General features: G+C 50.4%; 1 protein-coding gene across 2 annotated transcripts in view; it reads right to left on the reverse strand.

The window, feature by feature from the left end:
- Positions 1-21,101, reverse strand: part of PRKCB (protein kinase C beta) — a 107,999-nt gene that overhangs the window by 20,315 nt on the left and 66,583 nt on the right. For both annotated transcript variants that reach the window (XM_021291838.2, XM_065031196.1), the window contains exons 7-14: positions 20,701-20,835; positions 19,091-19,187; positions 14,492-14,638; positions 10,010-10,183; positions 5,872-5,963; positions 5,198-5,260; positions 3,309-3,447; positions 96-176 (exon numbers count right to left, since the gene is read on the reverse strand). In XM_021291838.2, coding sequence (XP_021147513.2) covers positions 96-176; positions 3,309-3,447; positions 5,198-5,260; positions 5,872-5,963; positions 10,010-10,183; positions 14,492-14,638; positions 19,091-19,187; positions 20,701-20,835 — 928 coding nt within the window. The remainder of the gene's footprint in view (positions 1-95; positions 177-3,308; positions 3,448-5,197; positions 5,261-5,871; positions 5,964-10,009; positions 10,184-14,491; positions 14,639-19,090; positions 19,188-20,700; positions 20,836-21,101) is intronic.

Raw genomic sequence — 21,101 nt, forward strand, 5'->3', positions numbered from 1 at the left:
ACGACCCCCACCAGCAACAAAACAAATCATATGGCAGCACATGCTCACCGGGGAACTCAACACAATCCCACAGGAGTCAATTAAAATTCAATTACCTGTCCAGCTAACATTTCATAGAGCAGGACTCCAAACGCCCACCAATCCACAGACTTCCCGTAGGGCTGATAAGCAATTATCTGAAAGCAACACAAACAGCAGGATTACACTCCTGTTTTGAACCTGTTGGCACAATGCAAACTAATTTCGAGCTGTAATCCAGGCCAAAAGGACAAGGTTATTTACTGAAACACCAGTCCCTGAATAGTGAGAAATAGTAATTATAAACAGAACACACAATAGGTGAAGGATTCAGTAACTTTAAAAAATCATCAGCCCTCAAATGTGCACTAAATATTGGAAAAAAAACCCCAAATATTCACTGTGATTTGAGACAGACTCATTTTGATTCAGATGAAACTTCAGTGTATTTGTCGGGCTCTTTCCGACTCGTCAGAGCCGTCCCTGCTCATCCCGATGTACTTCAGGAATATTCCTCCACTGACTTCAGTGCAGTTGGTTTGAAACAGCAACACAGAATTAGTCTCTCTGTGGATGATACGTGGTCCTTTAAAACAGACTTACAGCATATGGGTAGTCAAAACCCTCTGTCTTTCAGGCTGCCAGTTTGCTTTCCATTATTTATTGCGGAACATCCCTCACAAAATATCCTAATAACCAATGGCCCTACCCTTACCTGAGCAATGTGGTGGTTTTGAAGTTGAAATGAATATTGATATAACTTCAGCATTTGGCTGTTGATTTGTTTGTTTAATTTAAAAATTTAAAAATTTACTTTGGATAAGACATCAAATTGTGGGGTTTTTTGTATTTCCCCATTATTTACTTTGCAAAATATGAAATACCCTAAATTTCATAATGTACAGCCCTGCAGCAAAGCCAGCCTCGCCATGCGTGCCGGTGCTTTGGGTGCCCACAGCCGAGCCCGGCGAGGAGGTTGGTCCCCATGAGCCAGACCCCGTAGGACAAGAGCGGCGCCCGGGCTGGTGGGAGCGGTGACAGTCCCAGCCAGGACCCGTCCTGCTCCAAGGGTCTCTCGAGCCCCTGCTGACTCGCTGCGTTGCTGCTGCCGGGCGACATTTCAGTGCTGGGGAATTGACAGGATTTGCCATCTGTTACTTAATGCAAAACAATCACACAATTTATTCACCCTAATTACAGAATTCTATTCTGCAAAGATTCCTACACTCAAGTGTGGATGCAAATCGTATGCTAATCACAGAACATCCACAGCAACCAGCAGCCCAGCCTCTGGGGTCTCGTCCATGCCCTGCTCTAGCACAGCTCCGTGCTGCGGCAGCACCTGCAGCCCCAGGACTCCCCATGTTCAGCCACCCTGGCCCTTGCAGATGACACTGTGGTATCCAGTGAGATCCCACCAGGAGGTATGTCAAGGTGTGGGTCAGGTGCTGCCACTCCACCTGAGAAGAGATGAGTTCCATCCTGCGAAAGCATCATCACCGAGGCACGGTTAGAGAACAAGCCCAACACTGATCTCCTCTTCTGTCCTGGTCCTGGCACAGCCACATGTCCCAACACAGTGACAGGACCTGGGAGCCTTTGCAGCACCCTGGGGTCGGGCCTGAGATCAAATGTCCAGCTTCAGCTCTGAAATTCCTCAGCCAAGTGCACCTGAGGTTCCTCCCACTTGTTTTTCAGATGACTTACAAGTGCTCTGGGCAATGGAGGTGTGAACAGTTCACACTGTAAAGGCTTTTAAAAGAAAACAGTACTCAGAAGAGATCCTTACAGAAGAGCTGTCTGTAAATGGAAGTCCTCGACTGCACGTTGGGGAAGGTCAAAGCCCAACAACTGAAGAGCACGTTTTGTTCAGAGATTAAACACGTGGGGTCATTAGTGCTCTGTACCTGTCGCCTTGGCACTCAAAGCCATATCCTAGATTAGAAAAAGTCCTAAAAATGGGTTGCGGAAATCATAGGACATTTTTACCCTGAAGACATGTTGGCTTGAGAACACTGCAGCTTGCACAGGGAGGAGGCCTGGTCCAACTTCATGCAGGGACCCGGCTCTGCCGCAGGCTTGGCCACCCAGCAGGAGCCCATGCTGGGACTGTACACCCCCTTGTGCTATTTGCAAAGTAGAGGATGTGTATATTCAGTCTTCTGAGACAACCTGGTAACAAACTTTAACACCACTCTAGGGTACCATAGTGATTTGCACCCTAATTTCCCATCTTCTGTTTTTCTTTTAGAAAAAAAAAAATAAAGCAAGCAGAAGGCAATAAGAGTTTGAGTGATAATGCTCAGGCAAATACCAAGAGAACTGGTCATTCATCCTTCTTTGAAAGAGTATTAATCACACACAGCAACTGAGCTCTGTACCAACAGGACACCAGTAGTAATCTTGGTACATTGAGGATATGTAATACGCATTTGAACAAGTAATTAAAAAAACTCTCTGGCTGCAGCAAAACACAATGTAGTTTAGCGTATTAGCACATCTAACTACGTCCTAGCAAAAGAATCTGTTTCTCTAAAATATTTAAAGGAATAAATGTTAATCTCATCACTGAAAATTCAGCAGTGAGAAGAGGGGTACTCTTACGTTAAGGGAACAGGCATTTGGGAATAATTACCTACCTGAATTTCACAGGTCGGACATTAAATTGCACCCATACAGCACTGCATCTAAGTATCATAGTGACTCTATCACATAAGTAATAACCAAATGCAAGGTAATTTTGGAGTGATCTAGGGTTGCAAACAGGGAGCCTCTCCTCAGCAGACATACAGCCCTTTGCTGCAGGTAGCAAGCTGGCAAGATCTAAAGATTTCTTCTTCACATGGAAATATTACCCACTCATAATTCCATTTTTCCCCAGTGGTCACGCTGTGCTGGAAGCAGCTCAGCCATGGTGAGGGGCAAAGCCAGGCTCCTGGGCTCAGCTTTTCCAGGAGGAAGGATGCGTGTGAGGTCTGAGCACGCTGAGGATCAGACAGGGATGGGAATGCCAGAGGCACAGCAGTGGGAAATACCCAGAGAGGGAAAACATGCTGCAGGGAGAGCAGCCGGAGGGGTTTCTGTGCGGGGAGGGAGCAGCAGGACGTGCAGCAGCAGATCCAGCACCGATGGGGATGGACAGTGCCAAAGGGATGAACCTTCCAGTCCGACAGTGAATTCATTGATGTCCTCATTTCTCTCAGGAAGCCGCCCAAAGCCATCCCACAGAAAAGAGCACCAGATGGGCTGACACCCGTATGGAGCATCTCCTGCTGCCCTCCAGCTCCTACCTCGGGGGCGATGTAGTCCGGGGTGCCGCAGAAGGTCTTGGTGGTCACCCCATCCCAGATGTTCTCCTTGCACATGCCAAAGTCTGCGATCTTTATGTGCCCCTCGCTGTCCAGCATCACATTGTCCAGCTTTAGGTCTCTACAAAGAGACAAAAAACCAATGACACAAAAGACCACAGGCAAAGCCACCCAGCAAAGACACAACTTTCCTGGCTCCAGGTGCTCTCCAGTGAGTGAGCTCTGGATTCGTCTCACACCCAGACCCTTTGTTGGATGTTTGGGGAAATGAATAAAAATAAGTCAGAGATCTGTTGGGATGAAGCGTTCAGTTCACTTTCAGCCCACAGGAACACCATGCTGGGCAAATCGCTTTTAAGTGTGTGATGGAAAACACTCTCCTCTATCAGGGAGATTGATTTAATAGATTTTTGGTTTTGTACCTACGAAAATCAAAGTGTACTTAAAGCTCAGCAGCAATGAAGAAGTACCTACTCAGCAGAAGTCCCTGCACCACGTATGCTATGCTCTCCCAAAAATACAAATCAGCGCATTCCTCTCTGATCCTCATGGGCAGAACGCGTTAGCTGTGCCCACTCTGCAGGAGCTTTGCTCTTTGGCACAAACTGCAGAAGCAGTTTCAGCTGCCGAGCTCCCGATCTGGCCCCCAGCCCCGACAGCCTCTCCAGAGGTGGATGCTCCAGCCTGCAGGGCAGTTTTGCAGCAAACGCTCAGTATTTCAGGTGCAATTTATACATTCCCAGCCACCTAATTACCAACACAGATCTATTGTCTGTGCCATTCCTGGCTTATTTATGTTTCACGCGGTAAAGCACTACTCAGGGGCCTCCATTTCAATATTGGAGTATGTCTGCAAGATTTCCCTTGCCCAGAGTGCCACTAAGGGACAAGGGAGGTGACAGAGCGGCACAGTGGTGCACATTGTGTCCAGTGGAGACTGTTCTCAGGGACCCCCAAGGGCCTGCACGAGGCTTCACTTTGTTTAAGCAAGAGCCACATAAAAACAACAGCACAATTTACAACTTCTGGCTGTTCTTTAAGACTGTTTTTCCCAATTATTGTGCCAGTGCTTAGAATCCTGACAGGACAAAGGCAGACGGACACGAGCCTGGGTTCGGATGTGGAGGAAGGAAGGAAGAAGGGGCATTGGGGACCAGCAGCCCTAGAATGTCTCTGTAGTGGCTGATAGCAAAACACATCCCTCATGTCAGGTTTGCTCCACTTCTTTCATCTTCAGAACACTCTTCAGCATCTCATAACTTCAGTAGCACAGCTGGCATTTCTTTTCGCAGAGCAGTTAATGGTATCTGACACTCATTAGGATGCTCTGCTCTACCCTGGGAGCGCTCCCGAGCAGGGAACTGCAGCAATGCACGAGTTTCAGTGCTTAATCCGCAGCCTCAGAGCGTGATCTGGCACCTGGAGCTCACTCTGGATGTTAAAATCGTATTGGGAATGGAAAATAAGTTTTAGTGGCTGAACCAGAAGGGACAGGCTTGCACTGCAGATCTCAGAATAAGCCATTCATAAGCACTTATTCTGGTGTCAATGGTAAGAAAATAGTGCCCTGCAGCAAAATACATGGCTCAGAATTGGTCCATGCTGCCAGTGAGCATCTGTCGTATGGAGAGAAACGCGTGAAAGAGAGGAACCAAAGCTGCCTTCCTATAAAACAGGGACAAAGACAAGAACCTCCTCAAAACCCAGCAACACCACGAGGGTCCCAGCCCCATTTCACACGCGGTGGCAGCGGCCAGAGCCCATCATGGCACCAGCAGTGCCCGGTGGTGGCACCACAGGGATGCAGGAGTCCCCCCATCACCCAGGCTGGGTGCTCGGGGAAGAGAGGAAGGAGGAACTTGCTCACCTACCGATAAATGATGCCTTTGCTCTGCAGGAAGAAGAGGCCGATGGCTATTTCTGCTGCATAGAATCTGAAATGAAAGATTTAAGAGGAAGACTGATAATTAAAGGAGATGAATCAAAATGAAAACCTTTCAAATCTAATCGCACCAGATGTAACACGCTGGGTATACATGACCAAAGGATAAAGACAGCTGCAATATAAAAATACCAGACAAGGATCACAGGAGAATGACACAACCCGCCCTGTGCTCATATTGGGCAGGGATGCGATCAGGATGCTGTGGGCTAGCAGGGGCTGTCACTTCTGCTTACACAAATTCTCATTAAGTGAGCACCAGGATCTATGGCTGTTCGTTACTGTGTGCTGGCAACACGGCTGGAAAGTTATCTGTCATCTCGGGGAGGCCGAGGAGATAACATGCACTGCCACAGCTTTCTTTAAAGAATATTCTGGGTCTGTGCCAGAGTGCAAAACACCGATTCAAACCCACCCAGGCTCTCCTCACTGTTTGTGATTTTTAAGCATATGAAGGCCGTTCTTGCTGTCCTTCCTTTTCTCTCCCTTCCTGCCCAGGATTGCACCACAAAAGCCTGTGCCTTGGACCGTATTTCCAGCTACATGACACAGGTACATCAAATACCTACCCTGAAGGAGCCAAACTGGGGCTACGGAACTTACACAGCATGCGGCTCTTTAAACCTCCCAACTTGCTGGATCTGGTACATTAAGTCCCCACCATTCACATATTCCATCACAAAATACAAGCGATCCTACAGGGAGAAAAAAGCAAACAATTAGCAGCAGAATTATCAGAGCAGGGAATCTGCAGGGGTCAGAAATAAGGGCCAAGGCAACTCACAGCTCCAGTCTGGATTTTTCATGGCAATACAACTATCACCACCGCCCTCCCCATGGGGTGCAGGTAGAGCTCGTGTTCATTTGGAACCCATACGACAGATCTACTCATTCCTTTCCAACACTCGAGCTCTGGGTTTACAATCTGCACCTTAGCAGATGGATCTGATGGAAAAGGCAAGTCAAGGAAGTCCTAAAAGAGAAGTTCTCCACTTCCCCCTAATAAATTTGCTCTCCTCCTCCACCGACACCACTCTGCAGGGTGTTGATCAGACAGCTCCGTGCTGGTGTTTCCCCAGGAACCGCATGGCTTTGGTTCAGAGCTGCACAGATGTGGGACCAGTCCCCGTGCGCTGGCAGGGACCAGGATGCTTTGGCCAAGGACTGGGAGGGACATACGACATCCCCATCTCTTGTCTCTCCCGGGAGCTGCCTGCAGCACGGCCCAGGGACACAGCTCTGCAGGGGACCCTGCAGCCCCTGCCGGGATGGGGACACAGGAGGGGGCTGCAGAACCTCCCTCTCCCAGCAGTCACAGCACAACCCCTCTCCTTGCTCCTCCCAGCCTGGTCTGAGGGTACACTTAATGTTCACACACGGTTAATTAATTAATGGTTAAGAGTAGAACAAACAGGTCAATCCCTGGCTTTGAATCAATTAAAACACCTGCTAGTACGTGTGATCACAGCCACCTATAAGAACACACTGACTTGGCTGCTAATGTGTAATATGCACTTTGTTTCCATTAATTAAGACTCCCCAGATTAACGCACCCCTACTCTCCCACGGCACGGCAGCCACACAGGTGCAGATCTGCGAGATGCCCCAGGAAGGTTCCAGAGCCACAAGCACCGTCCCCAGGGAAGCCCAGGCATGCGTAGGGCTCGCACTGTACTGCAATGCCCACGGAGACCTGGACACAGCACCTGCATTCACTGCTTCTGAGAGTCCTGCTGGATGTAATCCCAGTCCTCTAAACATTGCTAGAAATTTGAGAAAGTGTGGGCCATGATCAACCCCAAGGAGAGCAACACCATGAGAAACAGGACTTGAGCATTCCTACAAAGCTCAGCACCAGGGATCAATAAAACCAAAGCAGCTGGATCTCATAATGCCCAGCACAGCTGGAGCTCCAGCATGAGCCCTGCGGGGCCAGGGAGGCAGAGGGGACCTGGGCAAGTGGGAGCTCCACACCAGCAACACCACCCTCCTGAGAACCCAGGAAATGCCACTTCCCTCCTATGTTTCACAGCTCTGCTTTTTAAAGGGAAACGGCTGTGAGGAACATCTTGTAAGACTGCCAAAACCACCTGCCTAAACGCTGGCAGGATGTTTCTCGCTGAGGAAAAGCTGTGGATGCAGGTGTGCGGGATGTGACCCAGGCTGCCTGCGGGTGGATCGGCCTTGCCAGCAGCTATCGTGCTCCAACCTGCACATGTGCCAGAAATGGATGAGAACAGCAAAGTGCTGTGTGACATCAGACCCGAGTCACCCTGCTTACAACGAGCAGCTTTGTGCAGCCCCACAAACCAGCTGTGGGGCTGGAGCCCACAGACCCCATCAGCCCCAAACCACAGAGGGAAAGATGAAGGCTGGAGCACTGCCAGAGCTTCAGGTGTGCTGTATTACATAATAATTCATAATATCTCCCATTTTTCATTTCTTCCTTAAATAAACCTTGCCCTGTTTTGAAGACAGTAAGGACAAGTTGCCCAGATGATATGCAAATGTGAGCATTATCATAATAAGGGCTATAGAGTGACTGAGTATCAGCTCCTCCATCCCCGTGATACACAGCCCAGCCCCATAGCGGGGCGGCCCCAAAGGTGATTAAACCTGGTACCCAACGGGCAATCAGGCTGTGCTAAAACATGTCGCACTGATGGGACAGAAAACAGATGTTGGCTTATCAGATGATGGAGAATTTCAGAGTGTTCCCTCTGTACACATGGCCTCTGCCAAGGTGTCACTCCCGTTTGGCAGCAAGGGACAGGCCACCAAAGTCACCTTCAGCAGCCGCTGCCACAACACTCAGCCTATGACAGTCACTGGAAAGCAAAGCGGGATTATGCTCATTTGCAGCTGCTTCCTAAATATATCAAGCAACTTCAAGAAGGAAGAATATTGAAGAGATGGTCTCTTGAAACAGGCAGCTGAGCTCTAAAAGCAGGATCTGAGCTTTCCTCAGCTGGGCGGAGGAGAGAATATACTGGTGCTTCAGAGGGAAAAACAAACCATCATGAATAAAGCAGCCAGATGGCTGGAAGAGAGGGATGGGTATGGAAAGCTGTCCTGGATCTTGTCTATGGCAGAGAGGGACAGGGGCTGGCCAGGTCTGGAGCACCTGAACTCCCTGAGAAGCAGCAAGTGTCAGACAGGTAAATCCCCACTGGCACAGCGTGCAGGGGCTGCCGACCCCCCGTCCTTCGCAGGCAGGACCAGCTCCCGGGGCTCCCCAGTCCTGTCGCCTTCTAATTACCCGCTCGTTTGGCCCATCCCTTGCCTGGCTCTGGGCTGTGAACAATAGTCAGAGCCAGGACAAAGAATCAAGTCCCCATCTGCCTGTTATTTGTCATTTCTCAGTGTCACCAATGCTGCTGAGCCCTTTGCTGTGGACCCTTGTAGGGGAGGGGGGTCGGCAGTGAAGGCATAGCTCACCCAGGGACACTCGGGGACAGCCAGGGACCCATCGAGGACACCCAGCTCACCTGCGGACACCCAGCTCACCCCTGCATTCCTGGATTCAGAGCCAGGTCCTTTTCACAGCTGAGCATCCCGAGATCCCCCAGGGCCCAGCATGGGGCTTCTCTCGCCCTTCAGGCCCACACAGGAGCTCTCTTGTTGCTTGTCTTCACTTTTTCTTTAAAATGCAGATTTCCAGCTTTTCTCTCTCCCACCAGTCGCTGCACTAACGGCCCTGGCTGAGATGTGCTCTGGACTGTGCTCCCAGAAATCAAAGTGCTTTGTGCCAGCATTTGATAATACACCCTGCTATACATTTTGATTACATTACAAATACGATTACTATTAAGCTACTATAGGTCTGCCAGGAATAATCCTGCGCTGACTCACTTCAGATGCCGGAGAGATGCTATGGGAAATAGCTTCTCCTGCCACATTTTGATTACTGTGCTGCAAAGCCGGTCCACAGGCTTTGAATACACTGAATGTGTTTGGTAAATGAAATTTCTGGGATAATATTAAAATGTAATCCTCCTGGATAGCATTGTCATCGTTCCAAAGGACTCTGCTGATTCCCGCTCCCTGTTCCTGCTGACACGTACCTGGACACTGTCACTCACAGGCTGCTTGACGGTGGGACAAAGATCGCTTTCCAGGCCCCCTGTCACCTTCCCCACTGCCCCTCTCTGCTTCTGATTTGTACAAACTCAATCACACGCCCACTTCAATCTGAATTTCCTGCAGTCTGTATTAGGTTTCACTCTCTTCTCTGGTTTTTGATCACAAAAATGAATCCTGAGACAAAGCACAACACTTTGCTATCGGATCACAACAGACATTGCGGGCTGGGGTCACCTGAGGGGCTGGGAAGTCACATCTAGTGCCACCAACATCTGCCTGACGACAAAATCTCAGGGGTGAAGATACTGTACATGACCATCTCCAGTTTAACACACATGCTTTGTTCATGGCGGCACTTTTGTGAGCAAATTGGACAAGTTGCGAGGTTGCCAAGGCAGAGAATACACACCTGCTTTTGCAAGTGTAGTGATGCACATCCAGAAAAGAAACACAAAAGCAAAGGTGTGTTTTGGAAAAGCTAAAATATGTGACCAGGGCAGAATTCCCTACAGCTCTGCCGCCACCCAGACAGACACTGGTCCCAGATAACTGGTGACACTGGGACTCACCAGTGAAGCCAAGTGACTCAAACCTGGTCAGATGCCCCGGCTTGGTGTCCAGGGCTTTGTGCAGGTCTGGCCGCAGCACCGGCACTCACCATGGTCTGGAAGCAGGAGTGGAGCTGGGTCAGGAACGGTGGCTTCCCAGAGAGAGCCAGCACACGTTTTTCCACCATCGTGCACTCTACGTCATCGTCCTGGATAACGACGTCCTTCTTCAAGATCTTAACGGCGTAGAGCTCATCTGTGCCCTTCCTCTCCGCCAGCATCACCTGCACCAGGGAGGGGACACATGTGCGATAAGGAAAAGGCGGATCTGTGATGCTTCTAGCTTGTCACGACAAAACAAATTTAGAAATTAAAAATAATGGCTTGCTTATTATCCTGTGGCTCCTACTAGAATAACTCTGAAAAGAGATGCAGGTGTCAAACCATGAAGCAAGCTACCAGTGTTTCTTCCAAAAGTGTTTAGGAACTTGAAGTCTAACAAGTAATACAACTGCCTCCTTGCCACCGCGTCACCTTAAGGAGGCCAGTCCAAGGGGTTTGCTGATCTGTGAACCACAGCTCGCCCTTCATCACCCTTCATACCCAGATGGGCCACGGTTCAGCACCCTCAGGGTTCAACCAGCATCAGGGGAAGGAGCTTGAACACACGAGTCCATCAGATTATGAAGTCGTAAAAGCTTCAAGTGGAAAAGAGTTAGTATATAGCCAAGAGCAAGGAAAAACCAGCAAGATTTTCTCTGCCTCACAGACCTTCCACAACACACACAGTGACCAAAACCCAGTTATGTGCTGGGCTGTCACCCAACCAAAGCCCCTCTCCTCCAGAAGAATCCAGCCAGCCTCTCATTTCAAACGAGTTTTACCCATCTGCAGGTTTATTTATTTCAATAAATGGGATGCACTGCTTCTGCTGGTGCAAATTGCCCTCATTAATCACATTAGCCCCAGTGAGGATTCCCAAACCGCTCCACCACGCTCCATCAGCGTAAGCTGCTCCTCGGTCTGCCAGCACATAAACCGGCTCTGAAAGCACACTCTGCTCCCCATGCTCCCTCCTCACACTCTCTCATCACTTTAGATACGAGTACTCGGTGGAAATGAATTGCTTTCCATTTGAAAGCATCTGCAGAAATCCTCCAGCCACATCATGAACCGGAGTTCGGATGTGTTGAAAATAAATTATGAAAAGTCAACATAAACTGGGTGGAACTGAAACGCATTTCAGGCTGTGGCAGATGGGCAGAGAGTCTCAGATGACTCCGGAGACACGAAGGACAGTGGGACTGACCCTCTTGTCAGCTCCAGGCAGATGACACAGGGCTGGAGCCCCATGCTCCCTGCTGTAACCTGCCCAGCTGCCCCATGGAGCCTTGGACTGGGGACAAGGCAGGGGACAAAACCCAGGGACTGGGGACAAGGTAGGAGACACAGCCCAGGGACTGAGACAAGGCAGGGGACACAGCCCAGGGAGTAGGGACAAGGCAGGGGACACAGGACTGAGGTCTTGAGAGCCCACCCGCTTGTTAGAGTAAAAATAACTGTCCAACGGGCAGAGCACTCTGTGCCAGCACGTGGCTCTGGCTTGCTCCAGTGTGTGGCCATGGCCCCGCAGAGCCTGGCTGTCCTTGTCACAGTCAGGATGAGCTGGGACTTGTGCCGGGGCTCCTCAGCGTCAAGTGCTTTGGCAACACAGTGACAGTGACATTTCCATCCGCGGGGCCAGGGCTGCAGTGGCCACACACTACACCCAGCTTGCTGGCAGGGCTACCAAGCGGACTGACAGCATGGTAGTGACTTCAGGCACTGATTTATTTACTCACTGATGCTGGAAGAAAGTTGAAACCTGGCACCTGGAGCAGCTCGATGTGCTGCTGCGATGCAGCCCAGCAAGGCACAGGCAGTGAGAGCTTGGCTGGTGCACCATGTTAAATGCAAAAAACTGCTCTAGGGCTTACAAGGACTCTAAATATTTCATGTGGGAGCTTCCCAAGGACATGGCAATCCCCAGCCACAGCTGAGCCAACCAGCCCTGCTCTATCAAAACATAAAAGGCAGAAGGACTTTACAGCTACTTAAAACTCAGCTGTGCGACACCAACAGTGGGGAGGCCAAGTGTGAGAGGGTGTCTGGGTGAGCACATGGGATGTTGAAAACCCCTGTTACCATATTTCCCTCACATCTGGGCTGGCAGAGCGAGCAACTCCAGAAGTGCATGTCGAGACTAACGCTGTAATCACGCTGAATTTGCATATGCAGAAGAGATTTCAGGCTCTGCGCTACGGCCAACCCAGAAGATACCTCTGCACTCCGAGGGATGGGCACGAAGTCTGCACGAGCACCAGCAGACAGGCTGTTCTCCAGACAGGAGACGGGGTGGATGTGACCGTCCCCAGCGCTGTCCCGCCCTGGCAGTGTGGTGCCATCATGGCAGCTCGAGCGCGGAGCCACAGCCTGTCCTGTGGCACAGAGCAGCTCAGCGCTCCCGGTGTGCGAGCAGCTGGCTTGGCGCTGGCACTATGGCATCGCCGCTTCTACGGTGACTGGGGCACAGCCCTGGGAGAAGGACACAGCCACCAACGAGCCAGCTCCAGCAACGGCTGATAGTGACACAGCGAGTAAATAACATGATCAGGGGCCAGTGCACCGTAAATACAAAAATATTCAAAGACACGGAGGTGTCACGGTTTGGTGATGCCCTGAGCAAGTTGTGCACAAAGCGTGGGGTGGGACGCGGGAGCGTGTGCCCAAACCCCAGCATGTGCCTGGGCTGCAGCACAGCCCTGCCAGTGGGGGACCACATCTCTCCTCACATGCCAAACGCCACCAGCACTGCTGCCACAGCTCCTGCCAGGAGATTATCACAGGACGGGAAAACGCTCTCCCATTGCACTCTAATCCATAACTGCAGAGGCAAAAGAATCAGCTCCACTCAGAAAAACACCATAAAACCCCCAGAAAAGACTGACAGCCCGATAGCATGACAGATTGATTAGCTGCAAAAATATGAGCAAGCCACATAATTTCACTTTCCTCTATTTATATTACAGCAAAGCAAACCCCAGGCAGGCTGTGCCAAGTGCTGCCGCCTTCAGTCGGGAACAAGTCCCCTGGCCGTGCCAGCCCAGCCCAGGATTGTCACTGGTTCCAGCTTTCAGAGATCCACGTGGGAATCTGTTGGGGGATCTGTACGGGGATCTGCACACCCTGCCTGGCTCCTGCCGAAACCCCTGACACCTCGGTGCCGATGCAAACCGAGCAGGCAGCACAGCATCCCCTGCCCTGTGGCCAGGCACCCTTGGCTGTGCCACCCCGCTGTCCCCACGCTGGGGGACGACAGCGATGCCAGGGACAGGAGGGGACGCTTCCCCGGCGAGGTGCAGGCACACGTGAGGCTGATTCTGCATCCAACCGTAGAAACCAACGTGCTGTTTTAATAAGCGCTAATTAGCATATTTATAACATTCTGTTCCAGGGAACAGTTTCTGTCACACATTCTCTTATATAAGCCATGAAGCTGACTGAAGAGTTTGCTAATGTTTCTCAAATTAAAAGAAAAGAGGGGGGGGTAGGGAAATACAACTACAGTTTCCAGATGCCAGGCACAGACTTCAGAAGGGAGGGAGAGAAAAGGGGGCAAAAGGGGGCAAAAGCAACATGGAGACTGGGAAATCTGTACATTTCTGCAAGCAGCATGGGCACGGTGCACGGGGCTCCCTCGGCTGCCGAGCCACAGCAGTGGCGTAAAAACCACAGAGTAACAGCAGCATCACTGGCAATGGACCGTGGGCTGGTGCTCTGGGTGCTGGGGACCCTCAGGACCCGCCTGTCCTCCTCCTGGCACAGGTGTTTCAGGGGGTCTGTAAGCTCTTCACATCCAGGCAGGGAGGCTGGGACATCCCAGAGCTCAAACACCAGTGGCAAAAGGCTATGGGGACATGGGTGGCAGCTGGGAAAGGTGGATTCACTCCTTGCACTCAGCAGGTGATGGGTGAGCATCTCTCCCCAGCCTCCCCTCCTCACCTCCACTACCCGCCCAAGGGATGTGCCCAGAGGCAGAGCAATATTCCCTGTAATGAAGGGAATTCGCTAATCAGAGCAGCATCGCCCCCCCCGTCACACATGACAGCAACCACCTGTCTGCGCTGCTCAGCAGCCACCCGAGGAGTGCGATTTCTAATGGAAATCATGACAAACTTGGCAAGACCCCATGAAAATTGAAGGCTCCAAGTCAAATAATTACTAGAAGAATGAAATTCTGTTACCACTCATAACCAGTCTGGAAATTTAATTAAAATGTTCATGTATACCTGTAATTATTAGAGAATAAAATGGCCAAATAAGAAAGAGTTTTAAAGACACTGAGTATCTGATTTCTGTGATCTGATCAGACATTTTGGTTCTTTGCCACTGTGACCCAGCAGTCCCACAGTCCAGATGGCTCCCATTACCCCAACACCAGTGCTCCCAGCAGAGCAAGGACAGACCACAGCAGAGCAGCCACACGGCTGCAGCACAGAAACGCTACTAACGTGTTAAACACAGCAAGCGCGAAGGCGCGTGTTGTACCACACCTTCCCAAAGCTTCCTTTTCCCAGCACCATCAGGAAATTGAAATCTGAAAGTTTCATCCGATCTCTGCTCCCGTTGTTGTCGAATTTAGAAATGGCATTTGTCGTCTTCTCATCCGCAGCCTTGGACCCTGCTCCAATCTTGGCTCTCTGCAAAGGTGGAGATAGGACGGGGAGAAAAGAGATAAAATTACTGAAAGCGGTGTGGAAAAAGGTCACTGCAAAACCAGCCCCTGCTCCTGAAATCCCACCTTAACCAGTTCTTTCCCAGGTCAAACCTTACCCTGAGCTATGGGAACCTTTTCTGTAAGGGTGACAGAGACGGTCCCAAGAAAGGCACTGGAAATATCACTGGCCCCAACACATTGCACTGTTTGGCTGGTTCCCAGTTAACCTCTGCAACAGCAACTGGGAACCACCTCTGCCCATCACCCGTGACCGCAGTCCCCAGGTGCCTGGGGAGAGACCCCGGCCCATGCTCCAGCTCATCCGAACTATCAAACAGAGGCTAAATGAGGCTTGTCTTCTCAAAGCTGAGCTCTGCCTCTCACCTCACCAGGAAATGACAGGTGAATATAAATACATTCAGGTAAAATAGTGGACTTTTCATGCAGCTCCACCTCTGTTATTATCTGATATCGAAGAGAACTGCACTCCCGTGCCAGTTCAGGCTGAATGTAGGAAGCTACAAACACATTTTGAACAAACCAGAATAGCAAACGCTCCTCCCGTATCCCGAAGCAACCGTGCAAGCTGCCGCAATCACAACTGCTTATTAAGGAGCCTCACAAAACCCCCCATTTTTAACTACCAAACCTCATCAGTGGCTCAGCACCCCCTCATTTGGCCGGGACTATCTAATTTGCCCAACCACAGTTTGTAAAAGCTATCTCACAATTTATTTGGTTTTAATTTTTAGAAGTATGAGACAGTGTAAGGCTTGCACTGAGTTCAGTCTAGCATGAAATTCCATTAACCCGATTCCAGCAGTTCAATTTGGCTGCTGCTCGCAGCTCCTCCAGATAGGAGCTCACAAGTAATCTCCAGCCTTTGCTGCTGCTAATTGGTTCTTGCGAGGTTCTCCGTGCTGCAGAATTCTCCATTCAAGGTCACTTGCAGCGCCTCCAAACATCTGAAAAACTCCTGCACTGCAAACTGTAGGGGTGGTCCCCCGGATTTGCAAAGGCCGTTGTTGCTACCGCGGCTCTGCACCGCGGCGGAGGTTGAAACCATCCAACAGCTCCCGGCAGCCGCTGGCAGAGCCGCACACAGCACGGCTGTTTGCAATGGGGAAACGTGCACATGCTGGAAACCAAAGAAAGTCACCTCTCCCCAGATACAAGGGGTTTTCCTCATTGTAATCTTCAGCCTTTTGCAACGTCCCCAAAAGAAGGGGATACCCAGCCAGAGCACCTTACTTCAAATGGGCTCATGGGAAAAACAGCAGCTCTGGCACCAACCAAGAGCTGCTCATCAATCCTGGTCAAGGAGGGACCAGCTGTGGGGACCCAACCAGAGTGGGCTCTGATCCCCACAACCCAGCCCTGCACCGTGGAACTGCCTTCAGCAGTCCTCACCCGCTGCCTCCAAAAGAAACGTGTACTTATCAGAAGGCAAAACAGTCATATTCTGTGAAAGCTTCCTAAGGACTCTATTGCAGCTGAAAAACAATCTTGTCAGATCAGATTTGACACTAAATTAACCTCTGTGAAAACAAGCTGTAATAAAATCCAAGGGCAATATTATGCTTCCATTAAACAACGTCGAAATCACAGTTCTACTGAGCCCATAGTCCCACACGCCTGCAGCCCCGGGCTCGGCTGTGGGACCCCGGGAAACACTGACCGACATTAGGGAAGGCTTCCAGCCCCAAGCACAGCGGAAAAGAGCAACACAAAGCAGGGGAAAGAAGAGGATTTTCATTTGCTTCATCCCAGCAAAAGGGCCAGCTCCTGGCACAGCGTTTCCAGCAGCACCTGGGCGTGAGAGCGACCTCGGGTCCCTCCAGTCACAGCCTTGCACTTGACATGAACATGCAGCATCCTGGTGTGTTCATAGGAGATAGGATGAGGATGCAAACACACATGACTTCCCGGATAGAGTAGGCTTAGCATGTTGATTGTCCAGGAGAGGGAAAGGTCTTTCCACAAAAGTGCCCAAAATAAGGGTCAAGGAGATGTAAAGATTGTCATCCCCAAGTGAAGCGTCTTAATTTGCTATCAAGTGTCTCTAATATCTATCTCTGAGTACAAATGTCCTCTAACTTGTTTTTAATATGCTCCTAATGCTCATACAATCTCAAGACCTCTTTAAGGTTTACAACTGAAGTGTGCCAAGTATTGCTCACTAAATTTTTTTTAAAAAGCACTTGACCTTTGTTATCCAACTCCATTTGTCACAGTTAATTTACTACATCTGAATTTATGCAATAGCAGCTAACATTCCCATCTATCAAGCTGTTCCAGTGAGCAGCTGATAAAGACGGAGCAGAGTTGGGGGGGACGTAGCTCTGGGCTTTTTTCTTGTACTCTCCTGTCCAGCCGTGGCTGTTGTGGGCAGGGGGCTGCAGGAACGGCAGCAGCAGGACCAGGCCAAGCACGGGGAGCTACTCCTGTCCCAGCCTGCGAGCATCCCCACAGCTCCTGACACCTCGTGCCTTCCAGCTGGGTGTCTGTGCAACGTTGAGTCCACTCGAAATATCAACCTGTCATGTGCATCTCTATTGTCCTATTGATTTGCGCTGCCCAGGAACAGGCGGGATCAAGCAGCACTAATGCAGATCGATTGAAGGATTCTTTTCAGTCCTCATTGTCTGAAACGCCGCGACAACACCTGGCTGCTCCATCACAACCAGGGCCCAGCGCTCTGCTGCCTCTGGGGACAGCGGCACAGCCACCGCTCTGCCGGGCAGGGATTCTGCTCCTCGTGGCACTGACTTGCTCATGAAGGAGAATGTGATGGGGAAGACACGCTGTCTGGACTGGGTGAGGGAGGACGGATTACCCATGTTGTTGGAAACCACATTCCCGCTCCTCTGAGTTTCCCCCAGGCTCACAGCCCAGCAGCATTTCTGCCAGTGACGCCTCCGTGCAATGCGCTGTTGGGGATGGGGACACCCCGCGCCAGACCACCCAGCCATCCCCCTCCTAAACCCCAGCCCAGACCCCATGCACGAGGCAGGGCACAGAGGCTGCCACGACTTTTCACCACTAAGAAAGGGCTTCTTTCTGAGATTAGCTACAAATCCAATTATAATAATATCTTCATTTATCTTGGTTAATTATATTAATTCATAATCAGCAGCATGACATAAAAACCAGACAAACAAATCCTATTATATGGCACCTCAGAACAAGACTGGAACTGCTGTACCAACAACACATGCACATGCTGACATCAGGAGCAGGGTTATAGCAGGTCATCTTGGGACATCCAGGATATTCATCCCACTTCAATTGGAATACAGTGTTTGAAAGACATTAAATGAAGTATCTCCTTATTTAGCTACGCTATACTCACTCTGGCAAACACAAATTGTGAATTATGTAACCCTAACAGGAAGACAGACATTGTCTGAAGCAATGCAAATGAGAGGGGAACATTTGCTATGCTGCTTGTTTGCAATAAGAAAAAACAACATCATAGAAATGACGGGATTTCAGACTCTTCTTACCCGCAGGAGCAGTGACATGGGATCAATCACACTCTTAGTGGAGCACAAGGCGCCAAGCAAACATTACACTAAACTGCATTGTGCAACATTCTCTGCTGTATTTTCAACCTGACTTAAGTGCCAAAGAATCATTTCCATATCTCTCATCTCCTCATCCACCAGAAACGATTGTTCCCTTTCCCTGGTAACCTACTGCCTGCTTCTGCCCCAAAGTCAGACACACACTGCACTTTCAAACCAGAATGGAGCACTCCAGAATGGCAATACGGATGGCTCATTCCACGTGCTACAATTAAAAACCATACTCATAATCCCACCGGAAAACTGCACGTGAATGAGCCCCACACTGCAGCTCCTGGTACAGCTGAATTCTTTTGCCTTATCTTGCTCTTGTGCAAACCCCCACAAAGTGAAGCCCTTGGCTCATCTCGCAGCTCCCCATCATTCTGCTGGGCAGCTGCTCCTGGTCCCCATATCCCCTGTGCTGGAGGAGCCACAGGGACCCACAGTGTGACCAGATCCCTGCTCCAAGCACCTGTGGTTGCTCCGGTGTCCCCTGTCCTGGAAGCACCATCCTGGTCTGACATGACCCAGCGAGGCAGGAGCTGCTGCAGGTGCATCACAAAATTCCCACTCCCACATGGGCCTTGTTAATTATTTAACATAACCAAAACATTGCTGGAAAGCATCTTCAGGGTGACTTTTTTATGTTAAATGCACCTAAACGACTTACATTCTGCACATGCTACTCACAGTTCATGCCCTGGAGGCAGGCATGCTGCAGAAAGGACTGGGAAGGGGTGCAGTATGGGGAGAATGAGGACTGATGGGCTGCACCCTTGCTCCCTATGCTGCTGGAAAAATCCCCTTGCTGAGGGCACGGCAGGTAATGAGGAAAAACCCTGTGTTTCCAAGAAAAATCAATTCACCTCAAATTTCTGCCTCAGTTCCTCGTTTCCTTCTTCTCCCTCAGGAGGCACCGGGACGTTGAAATACTCTCCCTCCTCCTGGCTCAGCAGCTTAAACCTGGAGGGAGAGAACGAGATCCTCAAGTCAGGACGGCAGGCAGGGCCGTGGGCAGGACCACATCTCCTGCTCCAAAGCACAGCTCTGCCTCTGCTGTACCTGCCTCAGGTGGCCCTTACCCAGGCTTAGAAGACCTCCCCAAAGCCCACACCCCCAAACACCCCAACTCAGCCAGTTCCCAGACACACCCCCAGTGCAGGGATGTTCCCAGGATCCCATGCTGGAGCGGGACCAGCCCAGAAAGCACATCCACCACCTGCTGCCCTGACACCACAGAGCACTGACACCTCTTCCAAAACACAAGCCTGACCCAAAACGCCCCAGACAAAGCACACATCTCTCGTGATGGCCATGGGCACACGCCTGGGTAAGCTCTGTCCCACCAGGTGCCAAGGGACTCCATGGGGGCAGCACACAGAGCCTGTCAGTGCCAGAAACCCTGGGCACAAACTCAAGATGCTCACCAGAACAAAAAGGGAAAAAGTTTAAGCAGCAATTATCAGAAATCATGGGAACATCATTCCGATCTGAGGTATTTCACACAGCCACAGGCAAAGCACATTGAGCCCCTCCTGGCCGTGCAGGTTGGTATCAGCTGTGTGTTATCTACAGGGGCTGTGCCAAACAGCAACACACTGTTTGCATTATATAAGGATAGACTCTTCCTTTGAGCTTGTTTTCTCCATTAACTGCAGCTGTTTCAATATGAAATACACATCAGAGCTCCTTCCAGAGCTTATTCTAAATGCTATAACAAGGAAAACTATTTAGATTTCCACTGACATGAGTTTTAAAAGGCTGGGAAAAGGCTCAGCCTTTGGGCTGCGTCAGAACCAGAACCACATCAGAACCACATCAACCCTGGTGACACAAACAGATCCTCGGGGTGATGGGGAATTTGGGGGCAGTGCCAGCCCTGCCTGGATGGGGGTTTCCCAGGGAACAGCATCCAGCGCTGTGCAGACAGCCCCTCTGTCATTCCTCCTCCTCCTCTCCATCCCCTGCTTTATGTGACACACGCACAGCCTCCACAGGGGCAAAGACACAGTCTGGGGCGTTTGATCAATTCATGGAATGTAAAATTAAGACCAGGCAGGTTTTGCTTTCTGAAAAACGTATAACATGTATTTTCAATTATGCCATGGAAAGGTAACAGAGCTCTCAGGCATCACTGGCTGGGGAAGAAAAAAAAAGGGAAATAACGTGGCATGTGTCCTGCTGGGGGAGATAAAATGGAAATGAAGAGACCCATTCAGTGTGGTGTTACAGACTCACTGCGTTCATCTTTTGCACAGTAATGAGCAGTGGCAATTACACACTTGGGTAGCATCCCTCCTTTTATTGAGCAGGGACAGTCCGTGTGCTCCACAGCACTGCTCCCGCCACAGATCACAACTGGAAGCGTGACCCCCCCTCACAGCCTTGTTCCCTGCACGCCTCAGGAAACCACGTTGCCAAAGAGATAAGGACTGCTTTTTGCCCATAGTATTTTTAAAACAATTACAACTCTTACCATCCATCAACTCCCATCTTCTGCAGCTCAGAGATCCCGAAGGACAAGGAGCCCATGAAATCATTCCTGCTGGTCAGGTCCCAGTCCCAGATCTCCACAGACAACCGCCTGTCCTTGTCCGTCTCCTTCAGCTGGCTGGAGCGGAGGAAGGAGAAAGGGACAGGTTGATTGTGGAAGCCTTTGCTTTCCCACCCTGCCCCTCCATGGCCATGAGAACATGGGTGCACAATGAAGAGACGGCCTTCACCGACCGCTCAGCTCTCCAATATTTAATCTCCCCAACTGCATCCATTTCAAACAATGAAGAGACGGCCTTCACCGACCGCTCAGCTCTCCAATATTTAATCTCCCCAACTGCATCCATTTCAAACAGACAATGTAGAGGTCCTGCCCTGAAACAC

This window comes from Columba livia, chromosome 15, assembly GCF_036013475.1.
Source record: "Columba livia isolate bColLiv1 breed racing homer chromosome 15, bColLiv1.pat.W.v2, whole genome shotgun sequence".
NCBI lineage: Eukaryota > Metazoa > Chordata > Aves > Columbiformes > Columbidae > Columba > Columba livia.